At 32.2% G+C, this 24,080-nt stretch overlaps 1 protein-coding gene across 3 annotated transcripts in view; it reads left to right on the top strand.

Annotated features, from left to right (window-relative positions):
• Positions 1-24,080, top strand: part of Exo70 (exocyst complex component 7) — an 89,501-nt gene that overhangs the window by 31,090 nt on the left and 34,331 nt on the right. For all 3 annotated transcript variants that reach the window (XM_085818960.1, XM_085818961.1, XM_085818959.1), the window contains exons 8-10: positions 5,683-5,752; positions 9,309-9,373; positions 15,730-15,794. In XM_085818960.1, coding sequence (XP_085675086.1) covers positions 5,683-5,752; positions 9,309-9,373; positions 15,730-15,794 — 200 coding nt within the window. The remainder of the gene's footprint in view (positions 1-5,682; positions 5,753-9,308; positions 9,374-15,729; positions 15,795-24,080) is intronic.

The following is a 24,080-nucleotide window of genomic DNA, read 5'->3' as shown; positions in this document are numbered from 1 at the left end:
GGTAAGATTGAACATCCTCCCGCCCATTGAAATTGCAAATTTCAATGTGAGAATATCAAATCAAATTTTGCAACTTGAATAACAATAATAAAACACATATTACAATAACACTGTATTACAACTTAACTAAAAATAATTATGACGTAATGAATAAAACACAATTGCAATAATATACCATATAGTCTAGCTATTGGTTTGGCAAAATACATATGTGACAACTACTTCTTTTAGCAAATTTTCCATGTGGTAACCATAAATTAACAACTCTTACCTTTCTGTCCTTGCCTGGAAATATCTCAGCAATTCTAGCAACCAACCTATTGGTTGGTTTAAGATTCTCATCTTTTATAAGCACAACAGTTCCAACATTAACATTATTTTTATCAAACTGCCACTTTGATCTTTGATGTAAATTGCTAAAATAATCTTGTCTCCACAACTGCCAAATTTTTTTAACATAATTAGTTATTTTTTGCTAATTGGAAAGTCTGTTTTCGGGGATATTTGTTAAATTAGGCTCAGGTATAGAGGTGATTTCTCTGCCAATCAAAAAGTATCCGGGGGACAAAACCCTATGATCATTAGGATCAGAAGACAGAAAGGGTGTGAATTCAAAAAACCTTTGATTTCTTTTACAATTGTTAAAAACTGCTCTATACTTAAATTAGTATTTACCACAACACATTTCAAATAGTATTTGAATAACCTTACGCTAGCCTCCCAAAACCACCAAAATTGGGAGCCTTGGGAGAGATGAACTTCCAGTCAACACCTTTGGAAGATAAATATCCTGCAAGAAGTTCATGAAGAGAATTCATCATATCAAGCAATCTCTTTAACTCTGCTGCCTCACCTACAAATGTTTGTGCTTTATCCGTAAAAAGTTTTCTATATTTGCCTCTTCGTGGAAAAAAATAACTTTTATGAAAAAAAAAGTTTGTGTCTTTAGATCTGTTATGATTTCCAAATGAATTGCGTAGGTTGCGAGGCAAACAAATACGGCAACATAAACTTTGTTAAATACATCCTTACGTTGGTTTTTGTATTTCACAAGAAAGGGTCCACAAAAATCGATTCCTGTATCATTAAATGCAAAATTTTCATTAACACGCTCAGATGGCAGATTTCCCATTAACTGAGAAGAAGTAGAAGGATTTGCTTTAAAACAAACAATGCACTGATGGCAATTTTTCTGCAAATATTTTTCCCATTTATAGGCCAGTATTTTTCTCTCACATAACAATGAAGTTTGTGGTCCCACGTGAAAGCATTTTTTGTGAAAATACATTACAATTAATTCTTTTAAATTGTTTTTTGATGGAAGCACCACAGGATATTTTCTACAGAAAAGATTAGAATTTTGGAGGCGACCACCAACTCTAATAATAGAATTTTGATCAATAAAAGGGGCTAAATCTTTTAGCTTACTATTGGAGGCTGCTGTTTTGCCCTTAGATAAACTTTTCAGCTCTGCCAAAAATTCTTCAGATTGTGCTTCTGTAATTAAGAAAATCTCTTCAGCAGCAGTTACATATCCTGACCTTTGGTACTCGGGTTTCTTGCATAGAAAAGTTTCAGAGTCAATACTATCACAGTCTTTTCTCAGTTCATTAAAATACTCATCCTCTGTGTTCTGGAGGCTCAGGAATAATTTCCTTTAGGAAGGCAGGTCCAGTCCATTAAGTTGAATTATTTAGAAGAGAGTCACCACTTGCACCACGGGTAAGTACACTGAATTATCCATGCCTGGACAATAATGCCACGTAACCTCAGTTGTCAAGCTCTGTATCTCTTTCATACAGTTTGATACAAATTGTTTTCATTTTCTGCTTGGACTTTGAATCCAGTATAAAGTGACTTTCGAATCATTCCCAAAAAAAAAAAAAACTTTTCGATATTTGTTTTTTGTCAATAATTGGTTTAAATTTACTAGCTAATCTTGCCGCAGATAAAGCGCCCATAAGCTCAAGTTTGGCAATGACAGCTTCTGGAGCCAGTCTAGATTTTGAAGCTACAAGATTGATTAAGATTTTGGTCTCAACCTTGAACTTAACGTAAACAACTGCTCCATAAGCCTTAATACTAGCACCCGGTATTAAGGGTAATTGATTAAGATTTTGCTCTCAACCTTGAACTTAACGTAAACAACTGCTCCATAAGCCTTAATACTAGCACCGAAGATGTAGGAATTTCCAGTTCTGCATCTTGAGCAATAAAAGAACCAAGTATATATCTTGGAATCTTTAATTTTTTAAGTTGTGGAGCTTCTTTACACCACCTCATCTACTTCTCACTTATATCAGAAGGTAAAGCTTCATCTCAAGAAAGTGTTCTTTGCCAGATCTCCTGGAACAGGCACTTGAAACGGATAGTAAAAAGAGTCACAAGACCCAATGGGTCGAAGATTCTTCCAGCAGCTATTATTAGAAACCGCTTGGTGTTTCTATCCTGTTGGAGAAATACTAGCAAACTATTAATTTCTAAGGATAGGTAATCACTGCTTGGATCCCATAAGAGACCAAGAACTCTGTGTAATTTATCCTTTAAATCTTCTGGACGTAACTGCTTAAAACCCACAGCTTTCCACTCCTTTATTAACTTTTCAGAATTTGAAATCCACTTCCTTAAGGGCATCCCAGCGTCTCTCATTATTTTTTCGGCACTTTTAGAAATTTCAAAGGCAGGTGGAATGTTGTCATTACCTGTGATAAGGTCATCTACATAAAAACAGGTATCAAGCGTTTGTACTATAGCAGGAAAGTCCTTTCTGTACTTCTCTATATCACTTTTAATAGTTACTGCCAACAAAAAGGGACTTGTGTTTACTCCAAAAATTATCCTTTTGAATTTATATACACATACATTATTCATATTGTCAATGAAAAGAAATCTCACTGCGTCTCTGTCTCTTTCACGTGAAGAAATTTGCAAGAAAGCCTTCTCTATATCTGCCAAGAAATAGAGGTTTATTCACTTCCTTAACCGGGCTCATCACTTTCTCAATAATTCCCTCAAATAATTATTCAAGATATCACAGTACTCTAAATATAGGGAATTATTATGTTTCATTCTCTTAACAAGGTTTGCAACATCATAATTGTCTTTAAGTTTCTCCCAATTTCTCTTCCAAGGTAACCCAACCTCATATCATCCGTCTTTAAAACATACTGTTTCATTGAACATCTCTAGGGCCTTATCTCCCTCATTTCTCAATTCAGTATCTTTAATACGAAGGGATTCTAACTCCTAGAATTTTGTTAATTGATTACTAAATCTTCGAACTTGTTTACTAATCCACAATGATAACTCTTTTGTTTAAATTCATAGATCCACTCACTACCCAACCAAACACTGTCTCTTGCAACATGATAGATTCCTCTTGTAATTTTATGTGATTTGGTTTGAGCAGCAGGTAAAATATATGAGCTTGCAGAAGAGCATTGATCTTGGTTGGTCTATAAAGGTTTGGGTCAGCATAACAAGTACTTGTTGGAAAACAAATTTTCTTAATGGCCAATTGTTTTGAAAGAGTAAGATCAGTAATATTATCTACAATTAAAAATTCAACATTTCTTTAAAGTCTCCATTTGAATTTTCCACAGATGTTAGTTACTAGCTTACTTTTAACAGTTAGAATCGAATTATTCTGGCCAGATATAGGAGCATTTATTGCTTGTTTCTTTATTTGTAACATATCCATGATTTCCTTTCGAATTAGGTTGACTTGACTGCCTATGTCAAGAATTACAAAAATGTTTATTATTTCTCTGTTTTCCACTTGAACCTTCAGTAGTAGACAAAAACGTGTAAGGTTTTCGACCTTGGAAAGAAAACCTTTGCTCTGGCGCCGAGAAGGATTTATGTTCACATTCATAACTCGCTCCGACAAATGACTGATTTATGGCGGGAGTCGCATTTTTGGTTTCAGAACTAATCACATTCGGATTTAATTAGCTTGAAATGTTTATTTCACTTGTACAAATTATTATTTACTACACTACTACTAGTATGAATTATTATTTCTTTTCTCAAAGTGAATTAGGGTGTTATGTTTTTTATCACACTTAGCACATGAAAATTTGAAGAACACTGTTTTACACTATCATTAACTGATATATCTTGAAATTTAGGACATTTATATATAATATGATTATTCAAACAGAATCTACCCTTAGATAACTTGACAGTACTTAACAATACAGTACCTTTAGAACAATGCCTTTGGTTCGTGTTCTTAGAAACTCTAGACGCTTCTAAGGTTCTTGCATGATTTTTTTTAGAAATTCAATTAAGTCATTCAATTTGGAAACATTATTTTTCTTACCAAATTCGCGTTCAAACCATAATTTTGTTGAAGCATCTAACTTTTTTTTAACAAAACATATGCAAACGTTGTATCAGCAAACCCATCAATTATGTGTTCTAAAATTTCTAATGCTCTTGTTCATTCAAAGGTAATGTCAATTAAATTTAGTAAAGCACTAGCAGATTCACTGTGAATGGATGGAATTGATATAAATCGCGTAATATGGGCAAAAACCTGTTCTCTATGATTTGAAAATCTTTCTGAACAGTGACCAAGCAACTTTATAATTTTGATCCGAAACTGGGATTGACTTTACGACTCAGAGTGCAGCGTCTTTAAGGGCTGATAATAATAAATATTGTAGCTTTTGTCCTTTTGAAAAATTATCGTTCTTATGCACAGCAGCCTTAAATAAATTTATTAAAAGTTATCCATTCATAAACATTACCAGTAAATGTAAGTAAACAGCTTAACCAGTAAATGTAAGTTTTGGGAGCTTTACATCTGCGGTTGTCTTAGAACAATTATCGACAATTATCGACCTTGTTCATTCTCAGAACTTTTCACAGAAACTTTCACATTTAATGTATGTAAAAATGTTTTTAATCTTACTTCTATTTTTTCCAGACGAATCTCCATCTCTTCTAAATCCGATTCTGCTTCACTAACATGCACTTTTACAGGCAATTTGAAATCATTGTTTCGTAATTCAGCTATACATCCTTTCACGGTGCATACAGTTTCTAATTTTACTTCTAATTCGTTTATAATATCTTCACTTATCGGTTCAACCACCGATTCTAAAAAAGTTTCTAAATGGGTGATTTTACCCTTTAGGGTAGCTTTTTCACGTTTTAACGAATTATTTTTTTTCCATTATTATGAACACAGGCTACACAACACAATCACTTCGGAAGAAGAGCACACTTTCGTTTTCACGAATTCACTCTTTAGATGTCGCTGATTCATTTCTAATTCGGGCTCGATGGCCCATGAAAATTCATGTTGTAAATCACTGTTCTCAATAACTCGAAAACTCTTCATAAAGTTAGGACTGTGGCTTTTATTTCACATCTCTGTAATTAATTTAACATTTTTGCCACAAAGGCGGGAACGCTCACTTCTCCAAAGCAAGAACACACTGTGGGTTTTTCCCTTTTTGCACAGCACTGCCCTCTGGAGGCATTTTCTAGATTTTGCAGTTTATATGTGAGGGAGGTAAGATTAAACAGTTAATGTAAATGCCACAGTTTGGTTAAAATAATTTGTAGTGAAAGCAAAGGAAGTAACTATAAATGCTAATAGTACTAAAATTTGTGGGAAAAAATTTGATTAAAAATATTTATGCAATTTATTGGCAATTTTTTCTCTTGCAGTTTGAAAGACCACTTAAAAAATGCAAGTGGAAATAGTAGCACTCTGAGTGTTCAGAATTCACCACAAATGGTTAGTTTTGAAAGTTTGTAAAAAAGTTGTTTTCGTTAATTAAGTCAATGATTTCAGTATGTTTTTAACATTGAAGTTCTTATGTTAATTAACCAATTATTTGATTTTGATCTGTACTGTAACTTCTTTCTCTTTTCTTCATCAGAATGGAAATTAGCTTTCAGAATATATAATCTGAGGATTTTTAATCTTGAGAGAGAGAGAGAGAGCTTCTGGTATTCATATCACACTATTAAAATTCCTAGCCAGCTCTACCTAAAAGTGATTATCCTGGCTTTTGTATTCCCTCACTAGTTGATGTTTTAGACTTATACAGTGGTAAAATATTGAGCCAGCATATAGCTTATTTTGTTGAATGTGTAGTCAGGCTATGTTACATGTGTTTGAATTTAATCAGCTATTATTGCTTAATATACATCACAACAAGTGGGTTTTTTTTTTTTTTTTTTTTTTTTTTTTTTTATTGCAAGTCATGTCCTTTATGTTCAAACTTCAAATTAAATAAAAAGGTTATTTTAAAACCTTCCTTAGTACTTAGTAAGTTGTTAAGACATAACGATATGTCACTAACCCATCCAGCAGGGTCTGCAGGACATAACTTCAGTTTCCAGATTAGTAGCAACCCTACATTATTAAAAGCTGAATCATACCATAATACACTGGTTTCCAAAAATTAAGGAAAAGTCACAAAAATAGCAATAATTCATTCAATAATAAGCCAGTCTGTATAAAGTTTATATATGTTAACAAATAAGAATTGCTGAGTAAAAATGCAGTATACAAATTAGTGGTGCTAAGCAAAATGCATCATCTGCCAAAAGCATAAAATTGCGTGTTTCAGAGCAGGCCTGTTAATTTCATTGTGATACTCAGATAGAAAATCTGGAATATCCATTTGTAACAATAACCTCCAGGCATCATTTGCCTGAAGAATTGTGATGAAGAGCTATTGAGAAACTACAGACAGGACAAAGTGGCCAAATGCAAGTCCTTCTGTCTTAAATGCAAGTCCTTCTGTGATTTATATATCTTTGGCAACAATTTCTAACCACAGATTAGGCATCCAGGATATTCAGACAATGATGGCCTACCTTTATGAGCCCTGATGACCGATATTTGTTGTTATGCACATGGCGGATCAGAACCTCAACTCCAACTTAGCTCAGATCCTCCCTTGCTACAGCAACTGGAAGGTTGGTGTGCACGTCAGCTGCATACAGAAGGCTTCATGAAGGAGGTCTGTATGTCATGAGGCAACCAGCTATTTGTGTGCCATTCACATCACATGGTAAAAGGGAATGTTTGAGGTGGACAGCTGATCAATGGAGTGCTGTTCTCATTATGGCCACCAAAGTGATAGTAGGCATTATTTGATTTGGAGAGAACCTACAACCCATTATCAGCCATCAAATGTTCCATGAAAGAAATGCATACGGAGGAGGCTATGTCTTTGTTTGGGATGGTATCTCTTTGGGTAGACTCACAGACTTCCGTGTCTTTCCACGTGGAACCATGAATGCTCAGCCATATACTAGAGATGACATCCTTGACTCATATGTGCATCCTTATGCTGGAGCAATAAGTGATAATTTCCTGCTACAGGACAATCATAGGGCACACATTGGGGATGATTATCTTCAGCAGCAAATAATTCAGTGCATGGAGTGGCCAGCTCAATCACTGGACTTGAATCCTATCAAGCATGTTTGGGTTGCTTTATTAAGGCATATATCTGCTCTCATTCCTCCTTTTCAGAGGCTTACCTCACTTGCAACTGCTTTGCAAGAGCAATGGCTCTTACTTCCTACAGAACTGATAGACTGCAGAATTGACAGCATCACACATCACCGTATGTGTTGTATTTCTTCTAGGGGAGATCATACTCCATATTGAAGGTAATTTTCCTATACCAAACTGACACATCCAATTCGTTCGTTTTATGCATATGCTAATTTCTATAACACCATCATTGGTAATTTCTTTTCATGTTATTTTATACTTTACTATGTGTTGTATTTTGTGGGTCAGTTTCATTCAATTTTACATGTAATGTTTTGAGTAATTGGCACTTTTGGGATTTTTCCTTAATTAACGATAACCAGTGCATATGAATGCTGTTTGTGTAAGAGCAAACCAAATATTTTTTACTTTTTCTTATTTAAGTTATATAGTTTGTGAGCACATTAATTAAAATAAGATAAATTTAGTTCATGAACTAAATCTAGTTGTACTAAATCTAGTGTATCTAAGCTAAATAATACTTTTCATGTGTTTTATAAACTACTTATAATTGTTGTTATGACATAATTTTAGAAAACATTGGCTGATGTGGTAAAGGGGGTGAAATCGATTACCAAACAAAGATCAGAGATGTTAGAGCTTGTTAAAAATATGCTTTAGATCTGGGTAGTAGAAAAACATTTCTGTAATTAAGACACAATAACACGCCGAATAAATACTAATTCAGAAGTCAAACAACAAAAATCAGCGTTAATTTACAAAATTTTCACAGGACTAGTTTCGATGGTTTTACCAAACCATCATCTTCAGCTGCAAAACCGCAAATGAACAAGATAGGAAATGATTTCCTATCTTGTTCATTTGCGGTTGATGATGGTTCGGTAAAACCATCGAAACTAGTCCTGTGAAAATTTTGTAAATTAACGCTGATTTTTGTTGTTTGACTTCTGAATTAGTAAACATTTCTGTGCTGTATTTCATTCAAGTACAATATATATTTCATCCACTGGATTTTTTTATGAGAAAAAGGAATTAATTTCCCTTTATTTATTATTAGAAAAGTATAGTGTATGTCCAATTTGGTATAAGTATCTGAAGTGGGTTAATGATGTATTCTGTTCCACTGTATTTTTATAAAATCTTATGTTGTATAATTTTTGCAAAGAAATTAAGCATGCAGATTAATTTTCTAGAAATCTTTATCGGTATTTCTTATTTGCTTGAATAAATTCTTATAAATTGGAATACTGAAGTTAACCACTATTAATTACCAGCTGATGAACATTTCTGGGTAATTGTATGGTAGTTGTATTTTAATAAAGATTATTGTATATTTGGTAAGATTTTGTAAGATTAAAACAATAATTCTTGTTACTGTATAGGAAATCCGTATATGTTCCATTTGCAATTGATATAGTAGAGAAGAAACATTAATTTAAATGTTAATTTAATTAACATTCATTTGAAAATGATATAAGGTAAAAAATAATCTGTAAATAAATGTGATAGAGACAAAGCTGATAATTTTCTGATTAGGAGAAATTAGGAGACACATTAAATTACCTTAAAAAGTCCTGATAGGCATCTCTCTCCATAGGCAGATAACCCTCAAGTGTGCTTTTCTTTAGTCAACTAACCTAACTTAATATTATGCTGAATGATAAGGTTAAGTTAAGATTATTAAAATTTAGGTTTAAAATACATAAAATATATCTGAATGTGTTCAGAAATATTAGCTCAGTTTCAATGAATGTTAAATATTCTGAACTGATTTCAATGATAAAGATTTGTTATGCATGTTCTTAATGATTTGTAGGGTAGTCGCCGTAGCATAGCAAAAGAATCTACTCCTCGTAGACCTCCGAAAAGTATCCAGCAAATGTAAGTTATATATATATATATGTATTTAAATTAAATTTAAATTTTCAACTATTACTTAAAACTGCTGATAAAAATATGAGTTAATTTTTAGTCTGCACTATTTTTTAGATATTTTTTACATCATTAAAAATGATTATGTAGTTGAAAGAAATTCAATCGAAGAGGGAATTTTTCTAACTTTTTTCATTGTTATTTTATCTAAATTTATCTATTATTTTATCTATTGTGATTTTTTATCCTTATGGCATTATGATATGTCAACCAACATAATTAAGGTTTTTATAAAATTTATCACTTTTTTGGTCCGTCAGTTCTAATTGGCGCTTGTTGATTCACTGCTAACAAGCTGTTGCCATCTTGTGATCATAAAATATATTTCTTACATTAGTTGATTGATTAACAAGTTTTTTTAATGTCCTATGGATATTGTGTGGTAATCATATTCGAAATCATATCAAACAAATTATTATTTCTGTAGAAGCATTAGATTTTTTGAAGCAGGAGATGTGAAAAATATGCAATGTCCTCTCTGGAACTCGAACCTGGAGCTCTTGAATACATGGCAAGTGTGTTACCATTACACCATATAGCCATGCTGGAGGGTGGGAAAAAATACATTATATACTCTCCCTTTTTTAAAAGACAACTGTAGATTAGAGGATCCTATTGCCAAATCCTGGTGGTGATGAATTATTGTCCACCACTCTTTAGTTTGGGTGCCACAGAGCCATAGAGCAGTGCTCCGCAACCTTGTCTCACCTGCGACACACAAATAATCTTTCTGGAATTTCGTGGCACACCAAAGAGTTCCGAGTCATCAAGGAAGTGCCCAAAAAATTCAAATGCTGACACACTTACAATCACACACACAACCACACAACAGTGAAATATATAAAAACATTTAAAATAGACATTATTAAGGAAAAAAAATTGTCATTGTGTATTAAATACATGATAAAAAATTGCAAAATGTCAAATACATGTATTTGATTGCGGCACACCTATATCCTACTCATGGCACGCCAGTGTGCCGCGGCACACCTGTTGCGGAGCACTGCCATAGACTCATTAGAACACTTTTTTTTTAAAGCAGGAGATGTGAAAAATGTACAATGCTCTCGCCAGGACTCGAAACTGAACCTCTAGTGGCCTAAACCAGTACTATTTTTTTAAATTCTGTTTTCTCAAAAGCAGAAAAATGAAAAGAAATTAAAACTGTATGGAAAGGAATTTGCACTAAGTGTTCTACCATTACACCACGAAGGCTTGCTAGAAGGAGGCAGAAAATACCTTATGATTTTTTATCCTTATGGCCTTATGATATGTCAACTTTAGACCTCTAATAGGTCTAAAGTTGACAATGAAATAAAATAAAATGCAATTTAAAAAAAAAATATTAGCTAGAAAAGCTAGATTAAAAATAAGCTTTTATTTAAAATGGATATGACAATTAATGAATTCAAAAAAGAAAAATAATTTATTATACAGTTTTATGGAAAGAAGAGATTAAAGAGTACATACATATAATCCCATCAACTATGAAACTTTTGCCAAGTAGCACGGTTTAGTTGCAGTTATGGATAAGCATGATGTGACAACACTGTCATAACATCTGAACTTTTGTTTAATAACCCTCACTGATTTTGGATAAGCTACTTTTTGCTTTTATGAACAAGGATATAAATTAAATTTTTGCTGTATTTATGCTTAAATTTAAAAAAAAAAATATTAAAATTTGCTACCTGCTTTAGAACAGCAAATAGTGGATTATTTTCAAAGTTATGGGATCTTATCATCAGAAAGGTGTATACGGTCAGCTGAATATGGTTGGCAAAACAGTAACAGATTATAACAATTACCAGTGAGAAGTTTGTTCTCATAGTGTTCTAATCAGAGCTTTCAGTAAAATTGATGGGGCTATCAAAATAAAAATCAACAAAAGCTTTTTTACAAAGTGCAAAAACAAAGCAAGTCAAATTCTGATTGTTTATTATATAAAGATTCTTCAGAATACTCCAGGAATAATTGACACAACTTTGGTAGAATCTCTGCCAACTTGCATGCGTTGGTGGTAGCAGTTGATGATAGATGAGACTGTACTGAACTCAGATCTTTTAGTCAGAAGTTCATAAATAAATTTCATGAGCTCATCTCAGTATGTTTGGTGTTTTGAAGCATTATGGAAATTGTTAATGTTGCTTGGAATCAATTATTGGGGTGTAGCCTAGTTATTGCTGTTTTCCCTTTTTTGCTTTTGATTCTAAAATGTGACTTGGCATATGTCTAGTCCTAGAGCACTGAGCTTTTGGTGTACTTTTATGTTTTTTAGATATAGGTGGCTTTGAGATATCACCAGTCTTTTGAAGTGAAAGTCTAGATTAAGAGGGTTCCAAATGTGTGGGTCACTTGTAAAAGGACAGAAGAATATGTAGTGGTCTGCATCTCCTTTGACACCACAGACACAATTGTCGGTATTAGCGAGTTTTTTTTTAAAGAAAATAATCAAGTTATGAGCCATGACCAGTGAGGTAATAAGTTTGGAAAGAATTGTAGTCTCTGATTTCTGTGCTGCTGAACAATTTGCAGATGAATTCATTGAACTCATTACTAGTGAACAATTATGCCCAGAACAAATTTACAACGCGGATGAAACTGATCTTTTCTGGCAATATGTACTGCGAAATACCTTGGCAACCTCTACAGAAAATGCTCCAACTGGTGTCAAAGATTACAAAGTGAGACTAACAATTTTAGCATGCGCAAATGCTGCAGGAACGCACAAGTGCAAACTTTTTGTAATCGGAAAACCTGCATGATCTCGAGCATCTAAAGGAGTAATGATTTTCCCCGTTATATATTGCGCAGGTAAAAGAGCATGACACAAGCGTTGATGAATGATTGGTTAGAAAATCATTTTATACCCGAGGCTCAGCAACATTTGAATTCAGTTGGTTTACCTGATGACTCAAAAATAGTTCTGATTATAGACAACTGTTCAGCTCATACTTAACTTAAAGTTTTAGTGAAAGATAATGTATCTGTATTATTCTTCCCTCCAAATTGTACACCTATCATTTAGCCTATAGATATCAGAATACTGCGCGAGCTGAAATGCAAATATAAAGTAGCATTTTAAAAATTTATGTTGAATTTCTTGAACAATGACAAGACTATTCAAGAATTTTTAAAATATTTTAGCATAAAATATGATGTGTGGAGCATCGCAAGATCATAGGAGGATGTGTCTCTAGATACGTTAAAAAATGCTTGGCATATTTTATGGCTTGCTACCATATTTCATGGTGAGGACGATAAAGATGATGGTCACGAATTTAAAGGGTTTCGGATATCGCAAACTAAAGGTGAAATTTTCCAGTTATTGGATTTTGTAAAGAAATGTGGAGAAGTGGTAATAAATGAAAATGATGTAACAGAAGTTTTTCATAGTGAAAACAATGCCCTAGTCATCAATCAATTAATGGACAACGAAATCTGTAGTATAGTTCTAGATCCAGAAAATACTGCTACCGATAGTGAAGAAAGTAACAGAGAGATTATTGAAAATGAAAAAATTTCGATTAACAAGTTAGTCGGTATTCTCGACACAGCAATTACAGGACTTGAACAGTGGAATTTTGTAACTTTGAACAAGAAACGATGTCTTTTTTATAGAATTAAAGAGAAAGTATTAGCACAAAAAATGAAGCAACTTAAACAATTTACATTGAAAGAAATGTTTTAAAGTAAACAAATAAATATTAAGCGGGGTTTTTTTTTTTTTTTTTTTTTTTTTTTTTTTTTTTTTTTGTAAATTTTGATGCCCTTTAGATCATGATTGTTCTTTATTTCATAAATTACGGTTTCATATTTTAATTGTATAATTTCTGCATGCCATCTTACCAGATTTAAATTGATGATCTATAACCCGGAATCGCCGATGTCCCGACGTGTCCGGATACTGTATATTGAATTCATTTACAATGAGGTCCTCTTGAAAGTGAAAGATCAGATTAACTCTTTCACTTTCAAGACACTCCTCTTCTGCTTTAATATCTAGTATAATTGCACCAACTAGAACTTGAAGAGCTTGTAGTACATTATTTTAGCACTATTTGTTAAATTTGTGGAAACTTATTTGTTGCTCTTATTATGCTGCTCTAATGCCACCATACAGGGTACCCATGTAATCATCTTTCAATTGCTCTTAAATACGATTCATTCCATATTTTATGAGTTCCCAGTTATGTATCATAAAATAATTTAAATAATTTACAATTGCATGTGTTCAATCTCTCATTTCCAAGACGTGTGAAATCCAAGTTAATTTTTTAATCAAGAAAGAATCCTAGATATTTTAATGATCATTATTTTGAATGCGGACATTCTTCCATCATAACCCTGGATGATTTTTCCTTAAAAATGCTATATCATTTTCATTTAAGGGCTATTAAAACTAAGTTTATATTTTATCACTCCATTTTTCTGTAATTTGTAATGCTTTCTGTGTCTTTCTTTCTAAATCTGTTCAGTTTCTACTGTCAACAGTGACATAGAAATCAACAGCCTATGCTTGAATGACTTCATTTGTTAAGTCTAACTTTAATGCAGTATTAGCCACAATATTCCACAAAATTGGATCTAAATTAGATCCATGAGGAGCACCTTCGTAATAATTTTTGAAGACACTGACACTATCTCTTTTATAGATTATGTTTCTATTGTGAAGGTGATTCTTCAATAAATTGTAGAGATTTGCATGGCAATCAAGATCTTGGAGTGTGGGGAGTAGACCTGCTCGTCAAAGATTATTAAAGGCAGACATCACATCAAGAGAAGTTATACAAGTGTGCCTATTTTGAGTATAAATGTTTTTGATGTTGGTTTTTAGATTGTCCAGGGCATCCACTATTCCTTTATTTGGTTCAGATCCAAATTGGTGATGTAATAGTTTATTATTCAAGAGAAAGTATATGAGTCTTTGTGCTAACAGTTTATCTAAAACCTTCCACTAGATAGATAAGGTTTTAGACAAAAGTAGATCAGTCGATAGGCTCTAGGATCTGATAAATTTTTTCCTTTTCTGAGAAGCAACACTAAATTAGTGACTTCCTGTGACTCTGGAATTTAAGGCAAGAATAAATGATATGTAAGAAAAGTTCGCTGTTTGCCAGATAAACTTTTTCAACTAATTTTAAAATAATTCCATTGATATTTGGTACTGTCCCTTTATTTGCCATTTTAAAGATATCTTTAATCTCATTATGTATAAAGTAGACATCATTTTGACTTCTGCTAATAGTAGACTCAGCTTTTTCCCTTTTTGAAGCATTTTTCCTCTAGTATCTGCCACGGTGTGATCTTGTGGAAAGTGGTAGGAAATAATGTATTCCAGTGTTTCTTGGACATTTATTGTAAATGAATTAGCTTGTTTCTTTATTTAATAAAGTTTCAAAGGAGATATGCTTTTCCTTTTCTCCAAGTTTATAGTGAGTGCCATATGGCAACTTTGGAGAAAGGTTTTTCCAAAAATTAATTTTGGCTTTATGAATATTGATCTTATAAAATGCTTCTTCTTTTCTGTAAATGATGCATTGTCTATTTCTCATTCCAAGTATCACTCTGATATCTCTGTCTCAGCATCCTTGCCTTTTTCCTTTGAATGGTTAATTCTTTAGTCCACCAAGGGTAGAACTTAGGAAAGATCTTGGAAATTGTAGATATAATTTTTGTATAATTATAAAGATTACGTAGCTCCTCTGTAATCTGTATATTTAATTTGTCTATTTGATTTTCTGTATTTAAATCTTCAATATATTAAAAGTTAATAAACATAATTTCTCTCAGAGATATATAATGATTCTGACACAATTTCATTCAATGTTTATTATTTTGCATAATTAAGGCATTATCTGTTTTGATTGTAATAAACCGGTTGTCACATAGTCTAATATTATGTTCCACCTTCCAGTTATTAAGACATAAACCACCATGGATTTTTATCATGGTGAGATCTTTCCATAATTTGCCTCGATTGTCTGTGCATGTGGCTGGACTGCTGGGGGTCACTGCAGCTGCAAAATCTCATACTTGAATCCCTCTGGGGTTTGTGGTAGAAGAGCCCCAGAGCTCGGCATTAAAGTCACCTGTGACAATAATTGAAATGTTATCAAACTTCCATGAAAAGTTTGTATATCCATTAATATATAATCTAAAGACAAGCATTCATGAAAAATTAATACAAATATTGCCGTTGTTAGATTATTAAAATTGTAATACTTATCAACATTTAATATTATTTATTTCCTTTGTATCTAAAATTTTCACTGTGTAAAATCTGCATGTAACTTCTTTTTAAGGTTTGTAAGGAAAGCAACTGCTGTTATTGCAAAATACTCACCAACAGTAGAAAGTGCAATGCTAGGTGAGTATAGTTCATAATTATCTGTGTAATTATTAAAAGTGTAATAAACTCATTTGTTACACCTTCAATAGCATTTATGTTGGATTTGTGCTTTTACTTAAGAAACTTTAGAAAATAAGCGTGTGATTCAAAATAATATCTATTTTAAAAGAAAGTAATGAGAAATTTTAAAAGAATAAATATAAATTTCTGTATAACACTTGTAATGTTGTTAAAAGATTTTGTTGCTTTGTAAATATTAAAAACCAACTATGAAGCAAAAAGGTTCTTACTTAATTTCACTGAAAGTTTCTCAATCAGTGTCTACTTCCAAATTTTCAATTACTTGAATGTATTTTTACTTATCAGTAAAAACACTTTTAATGTCAAAATTTTATATGAAATTCCTCCAAGTGGTGGTTAGCCTACTAGATATTGTACCTTTGGTTGCACTTTATTGGTTTTCATTTAAGGTTACTAAATTTTAAAATTTAGTCCTTGTCCAGTCGTTGGTAATCAAATTGAAAAAAAAAAAAAAAAAAAAAAAAGAAAGAAAGAAAGAAAAAAGAAAAGAAAGAAAGAATTGGTAATTAAATTGAAAAAAAGAAATCAGACTTAATCTATTGCTTCTCACATGAATAATCAAATATACTGTAAAATTACTGACTTGAAACTTTTCTAAAAATCTGATGTTATATTTATTGTTTAACATATAGCTTGACAAAGCTGAAACCTGTTGATTTTTATGAATGATATATTGATATATTAAAATAGCAGTAGAGCTTATCGCAGTGATTCTGAACTTTTTTGGGGGGGTACACTTTTAATCATTTAAAAAACATCATAGCATGTTTAAAATAAGATAAATTTAGAAGAATTTTACTTGATTGATTGATGTATCTATAGCATATTTTGTAAAAATAGCATATGATAATAGTTTTGCATGAAAAATGAAATAAAATTGCATAATAAAGTAAACAAAATATTTATATACATTAGGGCTGTCTATTGTCTGGGTGCTGATTATCCATGTGCAATCAGGGCTATGCACGAGAGTGTGTAAAAAACACACATGCACAAATTTGAGCATGGAGAAAGATTTATTTTAATTTAGGAATCATAGATTTATTTAGCTGTGAAGACGTTGAGGTTATAATTGAAGTTATTACTATAACATATTTAAAAAAAAATGTTTAAAAAGATTTTGCATGCCCCAAAATTTAAAATGTTAAATTCTTCAAAAATATCAGTTGCAAAAATCAAGGAATCGTTCGATAGCTGCTTGACAGAGCCAGACTTTCAGAGCTTCAGTGATGCGGATATCGTTTTAAATGTCACAAAAACAGAAGAGGCAGAGTGTGATACTGAAAGTGCAAGTGAAAAAGATCCTGAAATTCGTTACGTGAGTTCAGAGACAGCAGTGACTTCTATTGAAACGCTTGTCGACAGAAGGGAATTTGAATAAAATATAATAGTGTTTTGAAAAATATGCAGTGAAATCCAATAGATATTTAAGCGTTCTCAAAAACAAACAATTGCTCTCTTCTCTCTCTCTCTCTTTTTTCTTTCTTTCTTTTTTCTTTTTTTTTTTTTTTTTTTTTTAAGATGCCTACGATATGCATGAAAATTGATACTTGGATTATCCATGTTTTTCAGTTATCCTTGACTTGCTTCTTCAGCATTAGCCCCGATAACCGAGAGCACACTGTTATGAAAAATTACATTTAATGGGAAATTTGAGATTGGTGTGTTTTGATAGCTTCATTTATGTTTGGGCATAAAAAATGCTACTCTCATTTCGTGATCCAAATTTATAAGTCTGAACTTTTTTCACTTTTATGTCAGTCAAAGCCAAAAATCCGAATTCATGCAACTAAGATATGAAAAATTGTAATAACACACTTAAAGCTTTTTGTGATATTGTTGAGTTATTGTATCTAAGATTAAACCAAAATAAATCTATTTATTCTTCTAAATGTTTTGCATTGGACTGGTTCATCCAGTCCTTGCTTTGGAAATTAGAACTGAGTGAACCACGTGTCTGATGTTGCTTATGTATGAGTATTTACAGTGTCTTATGGGTGTACATGCACATTTCATACATGCACATTTAAAAAAATATTCGTATTATATGAGAACAGACATACTATATATAAGTATGTACAAAATAATTTTTATTGTCTGCATTTATAAAATGCTTCAATACAATGGTTGAGAATCGCTGTTTTATTGTAAGGCCTATGACATCTGGAGAGAGAGTTTTGCACTTAAAAATACCATTTCTTTATTTCAAGTCATTAAACAAAAACATTTTGATGAAAATCTTTGATATAACTTAAATAAAAGGTAATAAATTTATTTGTATTATTACATGATGAAGAAAAATAATTGTATTGTTGAAATTTTCCTTTCTGTTTATTTTTAGCAGGTGGGCATATTAAAACATATAATGTGTAGATATGATATATATATGAATAGTAAAATGTAACACTGAAATATCTGTTAATTATAATATAGTGCAAGCATGTGTGTAATATGAGACTTGCACTGTAAATGTGTGTTTTCTAGTATAAGTAGATATTGAGACTAATAAATGATGTTTTAAATGTTTATTATTTAATACATTTAAGCAGGGTTAATTTCTAAGATGTTATTTATCCTTTTTTTTTTTTTTTTCCTGTCCTTTTTATGTTAAAAAAGCAGTACATTAAAAAAGATTAATTTTTTAAATGCTGTTAATGTGGGATAATTATCATGGGCATTCCATATGTAATTACAAGGAATCACAGTATTCCCCCAACTGTATGCTCATAGTTTAGCAGCTAGTATATCTGACTGTGTACTGGAAGATTTGTTTTCTGAATCCTGATGAGAGTGTTATTGAATTTTCATGTTTCTCCCTTCAGATTACATAATGATCTTTACTGTGGCACGCACCTGAACTAAAATGTGGTGAATGATAATTCCTCATAATCTAGAACTGGTCAATTAAGTTCCGTTGCCTTTTATAGAGAAGCATGTAAGGAATTATTGCAAACCCCCATCCATGTTGTTATGGTGTAAATGGTTAGCACATTCAGCTGGAAAGTGGAAGATCTGTGGTTTGAATCCCATTGAGGATACTGTAGAATTTTTGCATTTCTATCTTCAAAATACCTAGTGTTGTGGCAAAGCCAGCGAACTATTAAAAATAACATTACCCTTTTTGTGAATGGCATCACTTATGTTTTTGTATTTATAAATGTTCTTTTGCTTGTTCTATACTTCATGTTTATGTTAGGAAGTAAATAAGTATAAAATACTATCTCCTAATATCTGGTGCCGAAAAAACCATTTACGAAACAAGACCTTGAACTTATACTTCCTACTGTTGGATTATTCTTGCTGAAATATTTTACTTCCGACATCAAAACTTAGTTTTGTTTTTGTTCTTTTCTACTACTCGGGCAATGGCGCCGACCGGTGAAGCTGTATACAAACTGCAACTGAAACGAAAGCGGACAGCCATGAGAAGTAATGTTTCTCGCTTTTCTACTGAAATTGATACTTTGAACGATGATTTCTCAATTGAGAAAGTTCAATATATTTGTAATCGCTTAACAACTGCTGTAAATGATATGAAACTAATAGATAACAAAATTCCCAACTTCCTTTCTGACGATGAATATGAAAGTGATAATTTGCAGTGTGAAAACTACATAGATACTGGTGAATCCGCAATTTTCAAAGCACGAAAAATTATTCAAAATAAATTATCACCAACTCCAAATAATGTTACTGCTTCGAATATGGATACCAATGATTTAGCGATGACAATTGGCGACCCTCCTACTACAGTGCCTATGACTCAACCATATACAGTTAAATTGCCAACAATTAAACTACAGTCATTTACAGGAGAAATTGAACAGTGGCAATGTTTTTGGGAACAGTTTAAATCTTCTATAGATGCCAATCCACATCTTTCTGTTATTGATAAACATGTTTTCCTCAGAGGTTATTTAGATGGTGAAGCTAAACGCCTTGTTGATGGAATTAGTGTAATAGGATGTTCCATCTTTTTGGTAGATAGGTGGCGCTCTTGATGCGCGCCGATGAAAAATATATCACTTGACGCTTGAACATGAACAATGACGCATGTCATATTTATTTGATGCTTGATTATGTTTCATGGCCGCTATAGGCGGAAGTAATATAAGTAATATAAGTTTATCTTTAATAAATGTTATTTCTATGTTCTAAGAAATCTTGAAGTTTTGCTTTGAAATTCTAATGCTCTCCCAACCTTGACTCCTGATACGAAACGATCTTTGAATTCACGACTCATGAAAAGAGATACCATACATTTTTCTGGTGCCGAAACCCGGGACAAGGGGAATTACCTTTTGAAAGGTAAGAAATTTGATTCATTTGTCCTTGGTATCGATCTTTGAAAACGAAACATAATGGATGATTTAGCAAAAGAGAAAAAGAAACGTGCTATTGTACGTAGTAAAGTTACTACACTTCTAAATAAACTTGAGAAATTATTATCGAAAGAATTAAGTAAAGAACATGTAGAAGATCTAAATTCATCATATGAATTGTTAATTGAATACCATGAGAAACTTAAAACTCTTGACTCAAAGATCGATGCTCTCATAATTGATGAAAAAGAATATGATAACGAACTACTTGTATGTGAAGAGTATGATGAAAAAATTATAACGTTTAAAGCTAAGATTGTTAGTAAAGTAAAGAAAATTAACAGTAATGAAGTTGTTGAAAGAAGTATAATTACAACTAGTAATGGTATTAGTAGTACTCTGAATGGTAATAATGTTGTTACAAGTAGTGCTTCAAATTAAATATTGAAAAATTTGCTGGTGATCCCAGTAAATGGCTCGAATTCTTTAATTCGTATGATAATGCTATTCATTCTAATCCAAGTTTATCTAAAATAGATAAGTTTACATATTTGAAAAGTTTATTATCTGGTTCAGCATATAATTGTGTTTCTGGTTATGCTTTATCTGAAGAAAATTATGATCTATGTATTAAAAGTTTAGAAGAGAGGTTTGGTCGTAAAGATGTTATTATATCAAAATTCATGATGTTGTTACAGTTAGAACCAGTTAAAAGTTCTTCAAATGTTTTTGGGTTAAGAAAGCTCTATGATCAGTTACAAATCTGCGTTAGAAATTTAAGTAGTTTAGATGTTACTAGCGGTTCATACGGACAGTTATTGAACCCAATAATTCTTAAATTGTTACCTGAAGATTTAGCTCTTGAATTCCATAGAAAAAGAACATCTAACCAAAATATAGAAGTAAGTGAATTAATAGAGTTCATTAAAATAGAAACTGAATGCCGAGAAGCAAGTATTTTGATTAATAGCTCAAAAGGTAATAAATACACAGGGGTTAATCCTAAACAAGGGTTAAAAAATTATAAAGTCAAATCACAAGCTTCTGCTTTTAACACATCGGTAAAAATGTTTTGCATATTCTGCAAATCAAACGAACATACATCTGCCGGATGTTTGAAATTTTCCGACGAACAAAAACGAAACAAATTGAAACATGAAGGTCGCTGTTACAGATGCTTTCTGAGATCACATTTGCAGGCGTTTTGTCGATCAAAAATACAACCATGTGAAAATTGTAACGAGAAAAATCATAATAAACTTTTCTGCCGTTTGAAATCGAAAGAAATGGAAGATGTTAACTCCGCAGATACGCAAAATAAAACTTTAGTATCTACTTCCCACTGTAACACTCTAAAACCTGAAAATAGTGTGCTTTTACAGACATGTTCTGTTATTGCTCAAAGCAAAAATAAATAGAGAATCATAAGATTATTAATTGATTCAGGTAGTGAACGAAACTTCATCACCCACAAGTTAGCGCGCGATTTAGAATTGCAAGTCATTAGAAAAGAATTTCTAACAATTTATTCATTTGGAAATCAGCGCGGTAACTCGCAAGAATTTGATGTATATAGTCTAAAAATAAAAAATAAAAACGATGATCGCTGCCTTGTTGTAGAAGCTATCGGGATAGAATTAATATCATCAATAAACTTCCAGGCGCCATCAACATGTCAAAACATTAAAGAATTTATGACTAAAAAGGGCTTGGAACTTTCGGATACAAGTCCCGTTAATGAGAACATAAATATTCTGCTTGGCGCGGAGCATTTCTGGTATATACAAACAGGAAGTAATTCAATGATAAATGATGGTTTGTTTATAGTACCGACCATATTTGGATACACAGTGATGGGTAAAGTAAAAAATAATAATACTCGAATTAATGCGTTGTTTTTATCTGCCGTTGAAGGAAACACATTTGATTTGCAGTCATTTTGGAAATTGGATTCGATAGGAATTGAAAATGAAAACAAAACATTTTCGGAAACTGATTTGGATATATTAAGCATTTTAACGACAGTTTAAAATTTAATAACGGCAGATACGAAACAAAACTCTTTTGGAAGGACAATAAATCACAACTCGCTGATAATTTTTTCGTTGCTAAACAACGATTTCTAGGACTTAAGCATAAATTAAAGGGAAATGATTTCCTATATAATGAATATGATAATATAATTAGAGAACAAGTTGAAAGGGGGATTGTTGAACAATGTAAGTTTGTTGAAAATGAACCTAACTGTTATTATATGCCTCATAGGCCCGTTATACGTGAAGGAAAAGTAACAACAAGAATAAGAATAGTTTATGATGCCTCTTCTAAGTCTGAAGGAGCTAAATCGTTAAATGAATGTTCCCTAATTTAAATCCTAACTTGTTGGATATAATTTTAAAATTTCGCGTACATAAAGTTGCATTTTGTGCAGACATAGAGAAGGCTTTTCACCAAATTCAAATTGATAGTGAAGATAGAAATTTTTTAAGGTTCTTGTGGTTTGATCATTCTTACGACAATGGTGACAATAGTTTAGGCTTTAAGGTTTTCCGAATGTGCCGTTTGGAATGACAACAAGTCCGTTTATTTTGTCCACCACTATCAAACATCATATTAAGGGTTATGAAAAGAAATATAGCAAAGCTGTTGACATGTTAAATAAGTCCTTATATGTTGATGACCTTATCCATGGAGCAGACTCCGTTGAAGAAGTTTTCTCATTATCAACTGATGCAGTTAAAATTCTTGAAGACGCTGGTATGAACTTAAGAAAATTTGAATCAAATTCCGTATCTTTAAAAAATCATTGGCAAGATATTGGTTTAATTAATAAGGAAGATAATTTGGATAAGAAAACGTTAAAAGTGCTGGGAATAATTTGGGATTTGGATGAGGATACATTGAAATTAGATGTACAAGAACTTTTACAACCAGTTGACTGGAAACACGTTACAAAGCGAAAGGTATTACAGATTGTGGCAAAATTTTATGACCCAGTTGGATTCATTGCACCCTTTGTTATCAGAATAAAATTCTTATTAAAAGAGTTATGGGAATTGGGTATTGATTGGGACACAGTTTTGCCCAGTTATTTGAGTGAAAAATTTAAAACTTGGTACTTTGAACTTGAAGTTATTCTCAACTTGTGTATTCCTAGAAAATAAATATTAAATGATGAATGTGTAAATTTCGATAAAATAGAGCTTTTTGTCTTTTGTGACGCCAGCCTCAAGGGATATGGAGCTGTTGCATATTTTCGTGATCCGGATTCTTGCTGTACGTCTTTTGTTCTTTCAAAGAGCCGTGTGTCCCCACTTAAAAAATTAACCTTGCCTTGTTTAGAACTTATGGGAGCCATTATTGCCGCAAGAATAGTTAAATATTTAAGGAAATTATTTAATATCCAAGAAGATAATGTATTTTGTTTTAGTGACTCTAAAATTGTTCTTCACTGGATCAGGGGTACCGCTGATAAATGGAAACCCTTTGTTGCTAATCGTGTACGTGAAATACAAGATGTTGTATCACCTTCACAATGGAAATACTGTAAGGGAAATGACAATCCGGCTGACATAGTTTCACGTGGATTAAGAGCTTCTGACCTAGTGGGAAATAAACTTTGGTTCAATGGACCAGTGTGGTTAAAAGAGAAAAATTTGCCTTCATCATCTTTTGATCCTTTGATCGAGCCTATGGTGGAAGAGGTACAGGTAGAACAGCGTCAAACTACTGTATGTTCTGTTATTAGCCAAGAGGCTGAATTTGAATTGACATCCAGATTTTCATCCTGGAAAAAATTGAAACGCGTAACTGCATGGTGTTTAAGATTCTGCCACAATATTAAACCTACATCTTTAAAACTCAAGGGTTTTTTAACAGTTCAAGAATTGGATAAGGCAAG

The sequence above is a fragment of the Stegodyphus dumicola genome, chromosome 6 (genome assembly GCF_044657685.1).
Source record: "Stegodyphus dumicola isolate Sdum_Otavi_A_Nest chromosome 6, ASM4465768v1".
Taxonomy (NCBI): Eukaryota; Metazoa; Arthropoda; class Arachnida; order Araneae; family Eresidae; genus Stegodyphus; species Stegodyphus dumicola.
The sequence above is the reverse complement of the archived record's forward strand: the minus strand, read 5'-3'. Positions and strand labels throughout refer to the sequence as shown.